The sequence below is a fragment of the Onychomys torridus genome, chromosome 9 (assembly GCF_903995425.1).
Source record: "Onychomys torridus chromosome 9, mOncTor1.1, whole genome shotgun sequence".
Taxonomy (NCBI): domain Eukaryota; kingdom Metazoa; phylum Chordata; class Mammalia; order Rodentia; family Cricetidae; genus Onychomys; species Onychomys torridus.
The window spans coordinates 67,288,110-67,302,392 of record NC_050451.1 but is presented as its reverse complement, the minus strand read 5'-3'; the positions used below and the strand labels follow the sequence as shown (position 1 = coordinate 67,302,392).

At 40.8% G+C, this 14,283-nt stretch overlaps 1 protein-coding gene across 2 annotated transcripts in view; it reads right to left on the bottom strand.

The window, feature by feature from the left end:
• Positions 1–14,283, bottom strand: part of Vwa8 (von Willebrand factor A domain containing 8) — a 346,670-nt gene that overhangs the window by 289,662 nt on the left and 42,725 nt on the right. For both annotated transcript variants that reach the window (XM_036198655.1, XM_036198654.1), the window contains exons 3-4: positions 8,453–8,583; positions 4,816–4,926 (exon numbers count right to left, since the gene is read on the bottom strand). In XM_036198655.1, coding sequence (XP_036054548.1) covers positions 4,816–4,926; positions 8,453–8,583 — 242 coding nt within the window. The remainder of the gene's footprint in view (positions 1–4,815; positions 4,927–8,452; positions 8,584–14,283) is intronic.

Genomic DNA, 14,283 nt, shown 5'->3' with positions numbered 1-14,283 from the left:
AAGGAGAGGAGGAAGGGGGACATCAAATTCAGTGGAAAGAAGGTAGAGGGAGGTGGGGGGAGGGGTGGGAGGAGAGGAGGAAGGGGGACATCAAATTCAGTGGAAAGAAGGTAGAGGGGAGGTAGGGGGAGGGGGTGGGAGGAGAAGAGAGAGGGGAAACTGCAGTCAGGGAGTAAACAAATGAATAAATTTAATTAATAAAAAATGCCTACTCAAAGTCAGGCATTAAATGGGGAGACAACTTTGAACTTATCTAAGCATCTTTATTCATTTTATTCTCTTTTACAAGTGTTTATAAATGCTGATTTTTCCTCAGCTCAGTTTTACTTAAATCATACTGAAATAAAATGTTCTGAATTCTGGTTTGATTTTTTTTAAAAAAAAAAGAGGTTGGGGATTTAGCTCAGTGGTAGAGCGCTTGCCTAGCAAGCACAACAAGGCCCTGGGTTCAATCCTCAGCTCAAAAAAAAAAAAAATTTTTTTTTTTTAAAAAAGAAAGAAAAGAAAAGAAAAGAAAGGATATTAAGGAAATAAAGGGATTTCTTAAAGGACTTCGGGTCTTATAGTGTGCCTAGGTAGCAATCAGCAGCTTTGTCTACCTAGAATTCAAATGGGAATTATACCTTGTGATAATTCAAAATAGACATTTAAAGAGTCAATATTTGGATGGAGAGAGGCCAGCAGGAAGAGAGCTTGCTGCAATTCCAGAGGCTCTGGGCTCAGCTCCCACCACATACACTCAACCACTGGTGAGTGCAGTTCCTGAAGACTGTCACCCTCTCTGATCTCTGTGGGCATGACACACAGGTAGCATACACACAGGCATATATACATAAAATAAAAGTAATTTTTTTCTTAAGGATCAATCACTAGTCCACAGGAAAGCCAGTTCTTCTTAGTCATGCCTTTTTCTTTTCAATTTACTTAAAAATTTGCCAAGGTTGGTCATTTAAGGCAAAAGTCTACCCTCAGATATAAACACCAGTTGTGCTCCAGTTTTGAGTGCGAGAAATGACTATATTCTAATAGGAAAAGCAGACAATACATGGGAAGCCAAGGGGAGTTCACATGTTGATGCCATGTTAGGCTGTGTTAGAGTTTGGATTTTATTTTGTTATGAAGTAATTGCATGCCTTTAAGCAAGGGGCTGTCAACCAGAAGAATATAAAGTTAAATTTCTAAACCTCAAAAGAGTCTGAGGCAACTGAAAGAGCCAATATGCCCACACGCCTATGTTCAGTCACAGGCTTGGAAGATGTTTGTGTGCTACAGCATGTTAAGGACCAATGTGCATCAAAACTAAGCTCTATCAAGAAAGTAGGGAGTGTAAAATACAACATACATTTATATGGTTCTTTAAACATTTTATATACTGTAGCAGCTTCAGTGAATATGTATCATCTGAAAAGACTTTTTTTTTTAAGAATGGCAGAAAGTTTCATGAAAATAATTTACATTTTGGACTGGAGAGATGGCTCAGGAGTTAAGAACACAGACTATTCTTCCAGAGTATAGGGTTTGATTCCCAGCACTCACAACTGTCTGTAACTCCAATCCCATGGATCTGATGCCCTCTTTTGGCCTTTGTGGGCTCTGTAGGCATGAGGCACACAAGAAACACAGGTAAAATAAAATACCCATGAATATAAAATAAATTTCAAAAGACAATAAATCTTGCAATGAATACGCATCAATAAAATAACTGTTAAGGAGTTTTTAAATTTTATTTTATATGTATGACTATTTTATAGGCTAGAATGACTATGAACCTCATGTATTCCTGGAATCCTGAGAGGCCAGAAGAGGGTGTCAGATCCCCTTGGACTGGAGTTAGAGACAACTGTGAGCCCCCCAAAATGTGGGTGCTCAGAATTGAATCTCTGGAAGAATAGCTGGTGCTCTTAGCCACTAAGCCATCTCTCTAATTCAAAAAAAAATTTTTTTAAAGATTAAAATTCACAAACAAAAAGTCTTCAGCTCATCAAAAAAAACTTAGTTTCCTAAAATAATTCCATTTCTGAAAAGTCAAAGCCACTTTTAAAGTAGAAGACACATTAAAACCCCCTCTAAGATTGGAGAGTCAGGAAATCACAAGCCACAGACAGCTGTCACCCTCTGGCATCAGTACACAATGTCCATGAGCACAAGCAGCTCTCAGAGAGATTCCTTTCAAATGCATTCACGAGCATCATCCAAGAAGGGTTGTTTTTTTTAAGTTGTGGGAAAGATGAAGGTTTCAGGTTTTCATACTGGTAATACTAAGTCTGGCTGCCATCACTTCATGTGACTGCCAAGTATTTTCATTTTACGTACATTTTTCATTTGGTAACAGTCAGCTAATTCAAGAAATGTGAATATTGTATTCCACAAAACACTTACACTCAGCATTATACTCTTAATTATAAAGAATGTGCCCATTAAAAACAAAAAAAACAAAAAAACAACAACAACAAAATCTTTAAACTTCACAAAGAGCTTGCTGTGGTGGGGCACTTACAAACCAGATACTTGGGAGCTGGGGGCAAAACCTTTCTCTGAAAATAGGCAAGCGTACTCTCACACACACACTCTCTCTCTCTCTCTCTCTCTCTCTCTCTCTCTCTCTCTCTCTCTCTCTCTCTTAAAACAACCACCCCCTTCCCAGCTCCCCAGCTCCTATGACTCACAACAGAAATGGCCCTACAGGCCATGTTTCGAACACTTCTCCCCAGCTGGCAGCACTGTTTCAGGAACCTGGAACTTGCAGGAGGTGGAGCCTGGCTGATGGAATTGGCCGCTCCAGGCAGGTCTTTGAAGGTTCTACTCCAGGCCCTGGTTGCAGCCCATTCTCTCTTCCCGCTGCCTGGAGGATCAGCACAGGAACAGTCTCTGGCGCCCACCACTGTCACTTCCCTGCCAGACTAGACTGAAAACACTCAGAAACCATCAAGAGAAGTAAGCTCCTCTCTTAAGCTGTCCCTGTAGGGTATTCTGGTTACAGAGACACAAAAGAAACAGTTTATCTCACTCCAGATTTCTAATCTTACATCTATAACTATAGCTCCTTGTGTAGCTTCTGGAAGATTTCAGTGTGCACAAAAGAACAGATGTGTTTTCTCTATCACAGATGAGATCATATACTGTCTTACCAATTCTTTCCACTCATACTCTGGACTTCGTATTACGAGAGACTAGTGTCTCACCCCACGTTGTGCGTGCACACTTGTCACGAGGACTTAAACCCAGGCCCTCGTACCTACTAGGCAACTACTTTTCATGAGGCTACAGTCTAGCCTCATTTCCATCGCCACAGTGGTTTATTTAGTGGCTACAATGGTTTACAATTTCATTAACCCCTTCAATATGCATCATTACTGTTTTCAGTTAGTTTTCTGATTTTGAACATACTACAACTAATATTGTCGAACTTTGGTTCTTTGTGAATATATTTGTGTAGGGGGCACAGAGATCTCTGTGCTCACCAACACATGATAGGAGAACCTGGAATATTAAGCACACAGAGTTGTTCCTTCAAAAGAAGGAATGCAAAACCTGTTTTCTACCCAGAAGGCTGGAGCAGACGTGCATTCTAGCCTGGTGAGCATGACTCAATCTGTGTGACTAGAGATTTTCCAGCCCCGGACCCTCTTCCAGACCACTGTTGCAAACTTGTTTTTCTCGTCAATCTACAGAACCTATCTGTTTGGACAGTGTTGCATGTACTTTACCAAGAGTTTTGATGGAGTCATTTTTTATATGTGTTTAGCTGACTTTGTTCCTCGGAGATTTAGACATGCTTTGTTGGTATGCAGGATTGAGTTAGTCATCACAAGAAAAGTTCTCATCAGATTGTGCCGTGTTTAAATATGCCAAAATAAAAACTCAGGGTCAGACTTCCGAAGTTTGAACCAACATTGGCTACTGGGCCTTCTTGCCTCCCACAGTCTTTCTGTTGCCTGTGTAGGTCAAAGAGATCCCTCACACACATTTGGGAGAAAAAAAAAAAAATGTTAGAAATGTAACTGCTGCATCCAAATCCATGTGCTGTGTCTTTTGTTTTGAGAGATGGTGCTAATGATGTGGAGGCATCAGCTTCTGACGCCTCCAGAGGCAAGCTGTTGGCTCTTCTCATCTTCCTTATTAACAATGGGCATCAGTGAAGTCATTAAAGCTAGACACGCTTTGTTTTAACTTGCAGTATTTGTAAATAAGGGAGCCAAGTATATCCCCATGAACTCAATGGTTACTACAAATACTTTCTGTATAACTGGATTATTTATAGTCTTTATCCGATATTCTGTGAGGCATTTGAAAGAACATTTAATAGTTTATGCAATATGTTTTAAGAAAGAAATAATATCCTTCCTTATAATATTCATAAAGTATTATTTTAGTTGATTATCAGCATCTAAGACAAGCCCCACCACACACACACACACACACAAGCTATAATTCCTGGAAGTATTTCATTTCATGTGCTTTAATCCACATCTAACTCAGCTTTAGATTGAAAATATTCATGTTCATGTGCTAGGGATGCTCCTATATTAAGGCAGCCATACTAGCTTTTCTGTAGAAAATGGAGTATCTGCAATCAAGTTATAAGCAGCCACTGAAAAGGGAGAAATCCTGGACTTTAGCTGACTTGAGCGAGCACCTGCGACTTCAGCCAAGTTCTCTCCTCCAGAGCTAGAGCGAGCCGCTTCTAAGAATAAGAATATCAGACCCTAAATCAAATCTGGCTTTCACTGGCACATGAGACACTCTTGCCACTTTAAAAGTCAGCTCCACAGAACCATGGAGTAATCAGTCGCAAGCCAGAAGGTAAGAGCTTGCCTGGTCAATGTAGAAGGCCGTGCCAGCTCGGATCTCTCGGCGCTGCTTGAGGTCCGTTTCGGTGGTGTCTCGTGACAGTGCGATGTATTCCACCTCACGTTTGGTCAGCTCCTGCAGAACACAGCGCAGTTACTCCAGAGATAAAACCAAACAACCAGCCTACAATTTAGAGCAACAAACCCAACAAAGGCCCTGCCTAGAGAAGAGTATCATAACCGTAATTATGGATTCAAAATATTTGGAGCCTGAAAAAAATTCAATAAACAGATACTAAAACATACATATGCCGAGTATGGCAGAGCTTGTCTTCAATCCCAGCACTTGAGAGGCAGAGGCAGATGTATTACTGTGAGTTCAAGGCCAGCTTGGCCTACATAGCATGTTCCAGGCCACCCAGAGCTACGTAAGAGACACTGTCTCAAAACTTCTCCTCAAAACAGAAACAAAACACACATACACAGGCACACACACACACACACACACACACAAAACCATGCACACACAAACACACACATATCATGCATATATACATTCACACATGCATATACATATACAGATACAAACAAGCACATGTGCTCACACATGCACACATACATAATAAATACATTTGCTCACAGACATGCATGCACACACACATTGTGCTCACACACATGTAATACACATGCTTAGAGCTTCACTTTTACTATACTCCATCTTACTACTTAAGTAATAAGAATCAAAATTGAATCCTGAACACCTAAATTTATCCTGTTGAATTCTCTTTCAAATACCATGAGTAATTATTGGGCAACTTTCCTACAAATCGTAACAAATTTCTGTAAGTAATATTTATCCTTTTTTAAAGTGTGGTTCCAACTCATTTACTCCATTGACCAAGGTTTAGCAATTGAATACAATATCATTGTTAGATACTTTACCAAGTGTGAAACAAAGAATAGAAATCAACAGCTGGAGGAGACGAAAAAGAACAAGAGGAAGAGGAAGCTAAAAAAGGGAGAGGGGAAGGAAGGGCATCCGGAAGCTGTGCCATCTCAGAGCAGTTTACCTACTCATGAAATCATTTTGCTATAACCTAACAGCGAAGTACATTGCCCTTGCTTTTACAATGATGAATTAAGAACAGTGACATTCTCCAATCAAATAAGGGGTATAATAAACTTTTACAAATCATAGAAATTAATTTACTTAAGGATAAAGGGAAAAGTTGACAGATTGTGTCATTACTGGAGAAGCAGATTTTCACACAGTGGGATTGTGTTTCCTTGCAGCTTATCCCTGTTTTACATCACTGAACAATACTTGATTGTCATTCAGCTCTTTTAAATTTCTTTGTTCCAGATTGCCATAGTTCCCAGTATAACGAAAAAGAGGTAAAAGTTTAAAATAGAGAAGATGCAGTCATAAAGATGTAATAATATCAAATGGTATTTTCCTAAATATAAATGAAATGTCTGTCTGCAAGAGACAATTCTAGAATAAATTTTCTCCTTTTAGCAGATATCCGCTTCTTCCTTCCAGAACACATCGCTAATACTCTGAATGGCTGAATGTAATTCCCCTCCCTAAAAATCCTTTTCATTCATAATGATTGGCAAAACTGTATGTGGTTTTTCAAAACAGGGTGTGTGTGTGTGTGTGTGTGTGTGTGTGTGTGTGTGTGTGTGTGTGTGTAGACCTGGCTGTTCTGGAACTCGCTCTATAGACCAGGCTAGCCTCAAAGTCAGCGATCCTCCTGCCTCTGCCTTCTGAGTACTGGGATTAAAGGTGTGCACCACCATGCCCAACACTTTTTTAAAATTTATTTAAATTTATTTTATGTTCACTGGTTTTGAGGGTATCAGATCCTCTGGAACTAGAGTTACAGACAGTTGTGAACTGCCATGTAGGTGCTGGGAATTGAACCCAGGGACCTTCACTTGGTACAATCCACAATTCTAACAACTTCAAAGCCTGGCCAAAAATAAAATCTCAATGAGTTATTACAGTCTTTGAAATGAGTGGGTAAAAGTCCCTCATTCTTAGACAAGACACTGTTGCCTTGTGTACTAACTAAGGCCAATGCTGCAGTGGTCGGTTACACTTCACAAGCTGATTCTGATGTAAAAGTTACGGGCTAGTGAGGGTTCTAGTTCTGATCTGTCCAGTTCCATTTGTCATTCTGGCCACATACACTTTGAAGTTCTAAAGTAAACTTGGGGCTGGACAGAGAGTTCAGCAGGTAAGAGCACTTCCTGCTCTTCGGGCTGGAGTTCCACATCCTCCTGTAACTCCAGCTCTTGATGCGTCCTCTGGCCTCAGGAAGCATTCACATACATGTGCACACATGAGTGTGTATGTGCGTGCATACACATAACACACATACATACATGCTCACACGCAAAAAAAAAATGTTTTTAAAATAAAAGATAAACTAAATGTGCCACTGAGGTAAAGTATATAAAACAGATTCCAACAACATAGAAATCAACTCCTCAATAATAAATAACACAAGGAAGTTTTAACAAGGGTTTTTTTTCTCCATTCTAAGAAGTTGTCTTCAGAACACAACTTCATCTGAGGATCACTCTTGCCTAAATCAGTAGCACAATGCCTATTAATACTAACAGGGACAACAGAAAGGCCTTTCAATGTTCTCACTGGCATTGAGATCTGAAGATTTCGGTTCACGTAACAGTTCTTAAAGAACTATGATTATTCAAGAGAGCACTGTGTCAAAGAGGTGAGATGGGGCTTCAAGTCTAACTCCGTCCTTTTCTAGTGAAGACTGAGTGGACGAGCCAATCTTTGTTCACTTGTCTTCTCGGCTGTTAAACAGGAGAACAAGCAGTATGTGGCTATGACATTAACAATGCCCTTTCCTTGGGCTCCCTCTCAAAACCACACGACTTCAAATCGTCAAAGGAACTGCTTCGTTTTTAAGTTGTGAACCTGAGATAAGGAAAAATTCACTGAGTAACTAAAAAGTAAGGGCTTGGGGAGGAGGATAGTAGTGTTGGGTTTTACAGTCTCAGAGTTGCTGATTCTATCTGCTCACTACTCACTGACTAAATTTATATTTCTTTCTCTCTTTTATTTTATTTTATTTTTTGTTGTTTTGGTTTTTGGTTTTTGGTTTCTTCCAGACAGGGTTTCTCTGTGTAGCTCTGGAGCCTGCCCTGGATCTTGCTCTGTAGACCAGGCTGGCCTCGAACTCACAGAGATCCGCCTGGCTCTGCCTCCAAGGGCTAGGATTAAAGGCGTGCTCCACCACCACCACCACCACCCGGCCTTATATTTCTTTTTTACTGAAAGTGGAAGGCTTTCTTTCTAGTTACAGAATACACACACACACACACACACACACACACACACACACACACACACGTATATGTGTATATATATTATATATAGTATATGTATATATGTGTATGTGTGTGTGTGTGTATATATATATGCACTACTGTTATGAAAGGTCAATGCACACAGGCTTCCCAAGCAACTTCTGCCGAGCTGGTTATGAACTAGTCATTGCCCGATGACAGCGCTTATCCTAATTGCAGCTGTCCTGATATTTTTATAAACTCTTCACCTTCACTTACATTAGCATCCCTTTATCAAAATTAAGACTCTCAGGAACTGACAAGAATTGACTGCTCACCAAGTACTGCATGGCAACAGAGCGCCGGAGAGGCCCCGGGGGTCCTATGAGAAAGATGTCTTGCCCCAACAGATCCTTCTGCATTATCCATCTCAGATGCTGGACTATGGACTGAGCTGGAGATTCTGAAACTTTGAGGAAAAGAATAAAAATGACATGCAAATTTAACAATCATAGCTTTACTATACATTTATAACTATATAAATCCCCAAATAATGTAGACTATGTATTGAAAATATGCATTTGGATGGATAGAGTATAAATGATACCAAAATTTCAGTTTCATATTAAAATATTATCAATGCTGAAACAGAGAAAAATATCAAACAGACATCAAAGGGTCATATAGCCTACATTTCAAAGCACATGAGAACACTGGTATAATCATCTATAGGTCTTCTTACAGGAATGAAAGTGCTTTTCATAGATGAGTGAGGAGCTACTGCCATTATTTCATCAGTTTCAAAGCCTAACCTTTTTATTCCACAGGGAGACGTGGCCAGTGATCCCAGACAAATAGTGATCATTACAGACATGAAAAGCTGGAGTCTGCACTAGTCTAAAGTAGCAATGGTTGGGAGACACCCAGAGGAATCTATAATTCAAGTCTACTCTGTGCATCATTTGGTGCATGAGCTTTTCCTAGAAAGGCATAAACAAATGTCTACTCACAATAGATTGGGCATCAATAACGGACCGAAAAAACAGTTCTGTCCAAGTCCAGTTTGGTGACATAACGAGTCTACTGACTTTACTTACTGGAGGATGGATGTGAAATTATTTACAGGAATATGAGTGGCCCCCACAACACCAAGAAGTCCCACTCAACATGGATATAACGTCTTCACTGATTTACAGACAGAGCTCCCCCACTTCATTCACCTCTATCCTCTATACATTCTAGCAGTTGAAGACCACATCATCCGGCAGAATTATACACATATGGAAAAAGAACACAGAAGGAAGTGCTGGCTGGGATCTCAGGGAAGGACTGATGACCCTTCCCGCCTCCTCATCCTCCTCTGAGAGAATGTCAACAGGCCCCAATGTGGGGAGGGTCTCTGTGGATAGTCACAGCTACTCTAATTAAGATGGGCAGTGGCTATTATGCTCAGGACAGCATACCACAGCCCATTCTTTTGGGAATAAGACTGCTCCAAACAAGGCTGTTCCAAGTCTACTATTAATTAAATAAATCATCAACATGTTCAACTTCTACCTAAGCATTTTCTGAAATGATTAAATTGATATAATTAATTTGTGTTTGTTCACAGGTAAATCACACAATAAGCCAGTGGGTCCATCACTAAATACACAAGAAAAAAATCTCACTCTTGTTCATCTAGAAATGTAGAAAAGGCCAAGCACTGTGGTATACACCTTTGACCCCAGCAGTAGGGAAGCAATGGCAAAAGGATCTCTGTGAGTTCCAGGCCAGCCAGGGCTACAGAATGAGACCCCATTATAAAAAGAAAAGGGAAATAGAAAGGTCTTAAGAGAACTGCTCCCAACAGCACAGAAGATTCAGAAACCACTTAGGAGAAAGTGGGTGATGGCAGCCCTGTTCTCCTGTTTATTGTAAGCACAAGACTGGAAGAGATTGTTCATGCACACAGTAGTTAACTGTGTAAGAACAAAAACTGAAAAAAAAAAAAAAACTATTACAGAAGGCTAAGGATCTTTCACATGAAAATTTGATGTCTGAAATACCCCAAAATGTGAAACTTTCTGAGTGTCCAAGTCACACCACAGTGGAAAATTTCACACTCAATCTCATGTCAAAATACAAAGGCACTAAAAATAGTGTTTGAAACTGTCTTCAAGCTGTATATATAGGGGATATGTCAAACATAACTGACCTTCATGCTTAAGCCTGGGTCCCACCCCCAAGGGATCTTATTATAATACAAGCAAATATTTAGAAAAAAAATTAAGTGAAATCCATTTAATGGTTACTTCCAACAATATGCCAAACCTTTAAAGATATAAAATTGAGTGAAAAAATAGTCACATCTAGTACCTGACAGCTAGTTATGCACATCTTCTCAAAGACCATGTTTCCCTTCTTTTATTTTTCTCCCAATAACAGTCTTTTCCCCTAGGACTAGGCCTTGATGTGGTAGCAAGGTTTTGGAGAGTGGGGAGTGATCAAAGACACTATCACGGTGATGCTAATTCTAATATCCAAGATAGTCCATCCTGCCCAAGAGACCAATGGCATTCTTACTGAGAATGCTCTATATTTATTCTTATTGCTTAAGCACTGTTAATGAATACTCTACAATTAATCACAATTAAGCCCTGAGATATACTTGCTCTTAGTCTCCCCAACCTTCTGCAGGAAGAAACTGTTAGGGAGGCAAGTTAGGATGAGCAATCTCTTCCAGTCTTGTGCTAACAATAGACCTAGGGCTCACCACTCACTTCATCCTAAGTGGCTTCTGAATCTGGTGCCTGACAGTTACGCATGTCTTCTCAAAGACCATGTTTCCCTATTTTACTTTTCCCCCAGTAATAGGACTTGATGTGGTAGCTCACACATGTGTATCCCCAACACCTGAGGCAGGAGGATGACAAGAGCTAAACACTGGGCTGGCCTCCTTAGTTATTCCATGCTGGTTAACTCTGGCCAGCAGGGGGGACGGCAGCATCGTCAGTGCCAAGAACACTGGAGAGTCCAGAGCAGAGGAAGGTGTTGCTGAGATTGCCAGTTGCCTCTCAAGCCCGTGATCCTCGACACACAAGCATCACACTGACGTGGAAGAAACTCCCATAAGCACTCTCAGGAGTATGTACAATTCCCAGGGCACTCTTTTCTGTGGTGTGAAAACTGTCAAAATATATAAGCAATATTGGCTGTAATTCATTGCTTGCCTATCATGTGCCAAATAAATACACAAGTGATTTTTCTTAACTGTATCTCATTTAGATCTCACAGCAGGCCTAGGGAGCAGGGGCAGCATTATGTAAGGACAGATCTGAGCTACACTGTCTAGGTTCAAATGCCAATTCTGTTATTTATTAGTTGTGTAACCTTAATCAAATCATTTAAGCTCCCGATGTCCAATTTCCCTGACTATTTAATAGATATAATTGTACTTACAGAGTTGTGACAATTAAATTAAGCGCACAGATCAAGGGCTTGTAAAGTAAATGCTATGCAAGTTCATACCCATTCTGCAAAGAGAAAATCACCATTGGAGTGTATCGCCATTTGTATAAAGTTGTTTAAGTCAGAGCCAAGTCAGAATTAAGTTGCTCAAGTCGAAAGCTTGCATTCCACCCCTCCTGCCTCATATACCTGCCAGAAGCCTGCCTTTCTTTCTCCTTTCCTTCCTTCCTTCCTTCCTTCCTTCCTTCCTTCCTTCCTTCCTTCCTTCCCTCCCTCCCTCCCTCCCTCCTTCCTTCCTTCCCTCCCTCCCTTCTTCCTTCCTTTCTTTCTTTTCCTCTTTCTCTCTCTCTCTTTCTTTCTTCATTCATTCATTCTTTTTTTGTTTGGTTTTTTTGTTTGTTTGTTTTTGTTTTTTTTTGAGACAGGGTTTCTCTGTGTAGCTTTGCACCTTTCCTGGATCTTGCTCTGTAGACCAGGCTGGCCTCGAACTCACAGAGGAAGCCTGCCTCTGCTTCCCAAGTGCTGGGATTAAAGGCGTGCGCCACCACGCCCGGCTCATTCATTCACTTTTAAGTGTGTGTTTGTGAGCATACATGCGGAGGTCAGAGGACAGCTTGCACAGATGGGTTCTCTCCTCCCACTGTGTGGGTTCTGAGAACCAAACTCAGGTGACCTGGCTCAACAGAAAGCACTTTTCCCTCGGAAGCCATCTCACCACCTCCTTCCAAAAGCTTTTTGACACCCTCAGACTCAAGACTTTCCCTACCACCAGGTTACATCAAATTTAGCATTTACGTCAGATGCTGTTCTGACCATTAGTCCTGTTTCTGCTATTTTTATAACATTAATGATATGCTTCATCCTCCATTAGAATTTGAAAGTCACTGTTATTTCTGTGCGTTTTATTTCCACAAAATTCCCACTTTCCCCTTTGGTATTTTCAGTGCAGCACGTTCTTAAAAGCACTTCCACCTTCAATTGCCTGGGAAGCTGCATTACCCTATAGAAGGCAAGTATTATGCAGTGCTATGTGATGCCTGTGGTGGAGTTCACATTAATGCTTCAGACCAGCAGTATTTTTAGGACAGCCCCAAGAAAACATGAGTCATACTTAAAAGCATGCCAGAAATAGAAGCAAGATTTAAGACTGCACATTACGAACATCTGCAAAATAAACTGCCAAATTGCCATGCATAACATAATATAAACAGGTCCTGTGCAGGAGAGAAACCCCTAGCTTTGACTTCAGGCACAAGATGCCAATCACTACCTTCCAGGAGTCCACTAAGAACAGCCTAGTGTCCAGACACTAACATGGACCTTGATCTCACAGTCTAGGCTGTCCTTTCCCTGTGAAGATAAAACATCTGGGTCATGTCAAGTTAGTTACATTTCTAACTAAAGCCCTATCCAGCATTTTTCTAAAAATAAAGTCGTAACTACTTTTGACTACTTTTGCAGTCATATCAAGTACTTCACACTAATTTTATTAGGGAACTCTGAATGATGATTTTTCTCCCCATGAAGACGCCCAATTCTCATCTAAGTGAAGACTTAAAATTAAAATTAAGTACAGTTCAAATTCCCTCATAATAAACCCTTGAAAACTACTTTTATTCTGAAAAACAATATAATATAGTGAGAAGGAAAAAAAAAAGCATTTGGAACCAAACAGTCCTAGCTGTGGCTGTTTGTCCTGTCCTCGGCTTCCCTGGACAGGCACCTGGACCATTCTGGGTCTAAGTTTTCTCACTCTCCAAAGAAAGCTAATATGGGTCAGGCAGGACTACCTTGAGCACTACAGCTTCCAAAATACCGTGTTTAGTCCAAGTCAGTGAAGACCAGTGTGCAAAGTCTGTCCTCACCTGCAGAGTCCTCCTGCTGAACGTCTGGACAGCAAGTACAGTGTAGATGAAGTGTTTAGTCCAAGTCAGTGAAAACCAGTGTGCAGTCTGTCCTCACCTGCAGAGTCCTCCTGCTGAACGTCTGGACAGCAAGTACAATGTAGACGAAGTGGACACAAGCAGGCTACTGAGTTTACGCTCAAATTACCTGCTGGGCCAGGAGTGCACTCAGAAGAAATTACGGAGAACGGGACACAGAGCTTAGCACAGGCTAATCCTCAGAGGTTGTGCTAGGTATTTTCCAGTAACGTCTCATTGTACTCAGCACAATCACCCCCATAAAATACACAGAGGCTCACTGCTGCTCTTAGAGCACTGGGATTCAGTTCCCAGCACCCACATGGTGACTAACCACCACCTGGAACTACAGTTCATGAGATCTGAGACCCTTTTCTGACCTTAACGGGCACCAGGCATGCATACAGTACACACATATATACATTCAAGCAAAACATTCATGTATATTTTTAAAAATTACTCAGAAGGACCTAGATCCAGGCTACCAGGAGTCTGGTCACTCTCCAAGATACTTAGAGACTGTAAAGGAAGCACAGTGGCCCTCCTCACTGCAACTGAACATACTACTAAAATGTCACCTACTTACTTGCTTCAACCTGTCCATGGAGGCAGTGACAGCAAGGGTGAAGACATAGAGGGGGAGGGATACAAAATGACAGGTTCAAAGCCCAAGTCCTCATTATTTACAACACAGGCTACATGGACTAAATGGGTAAAAAATAAAATCACTCCCACAGCTCTATTTGGTGAGGATCTATTACATGCTGAGCATCAAGAACATAAAGATGAGGCTAATA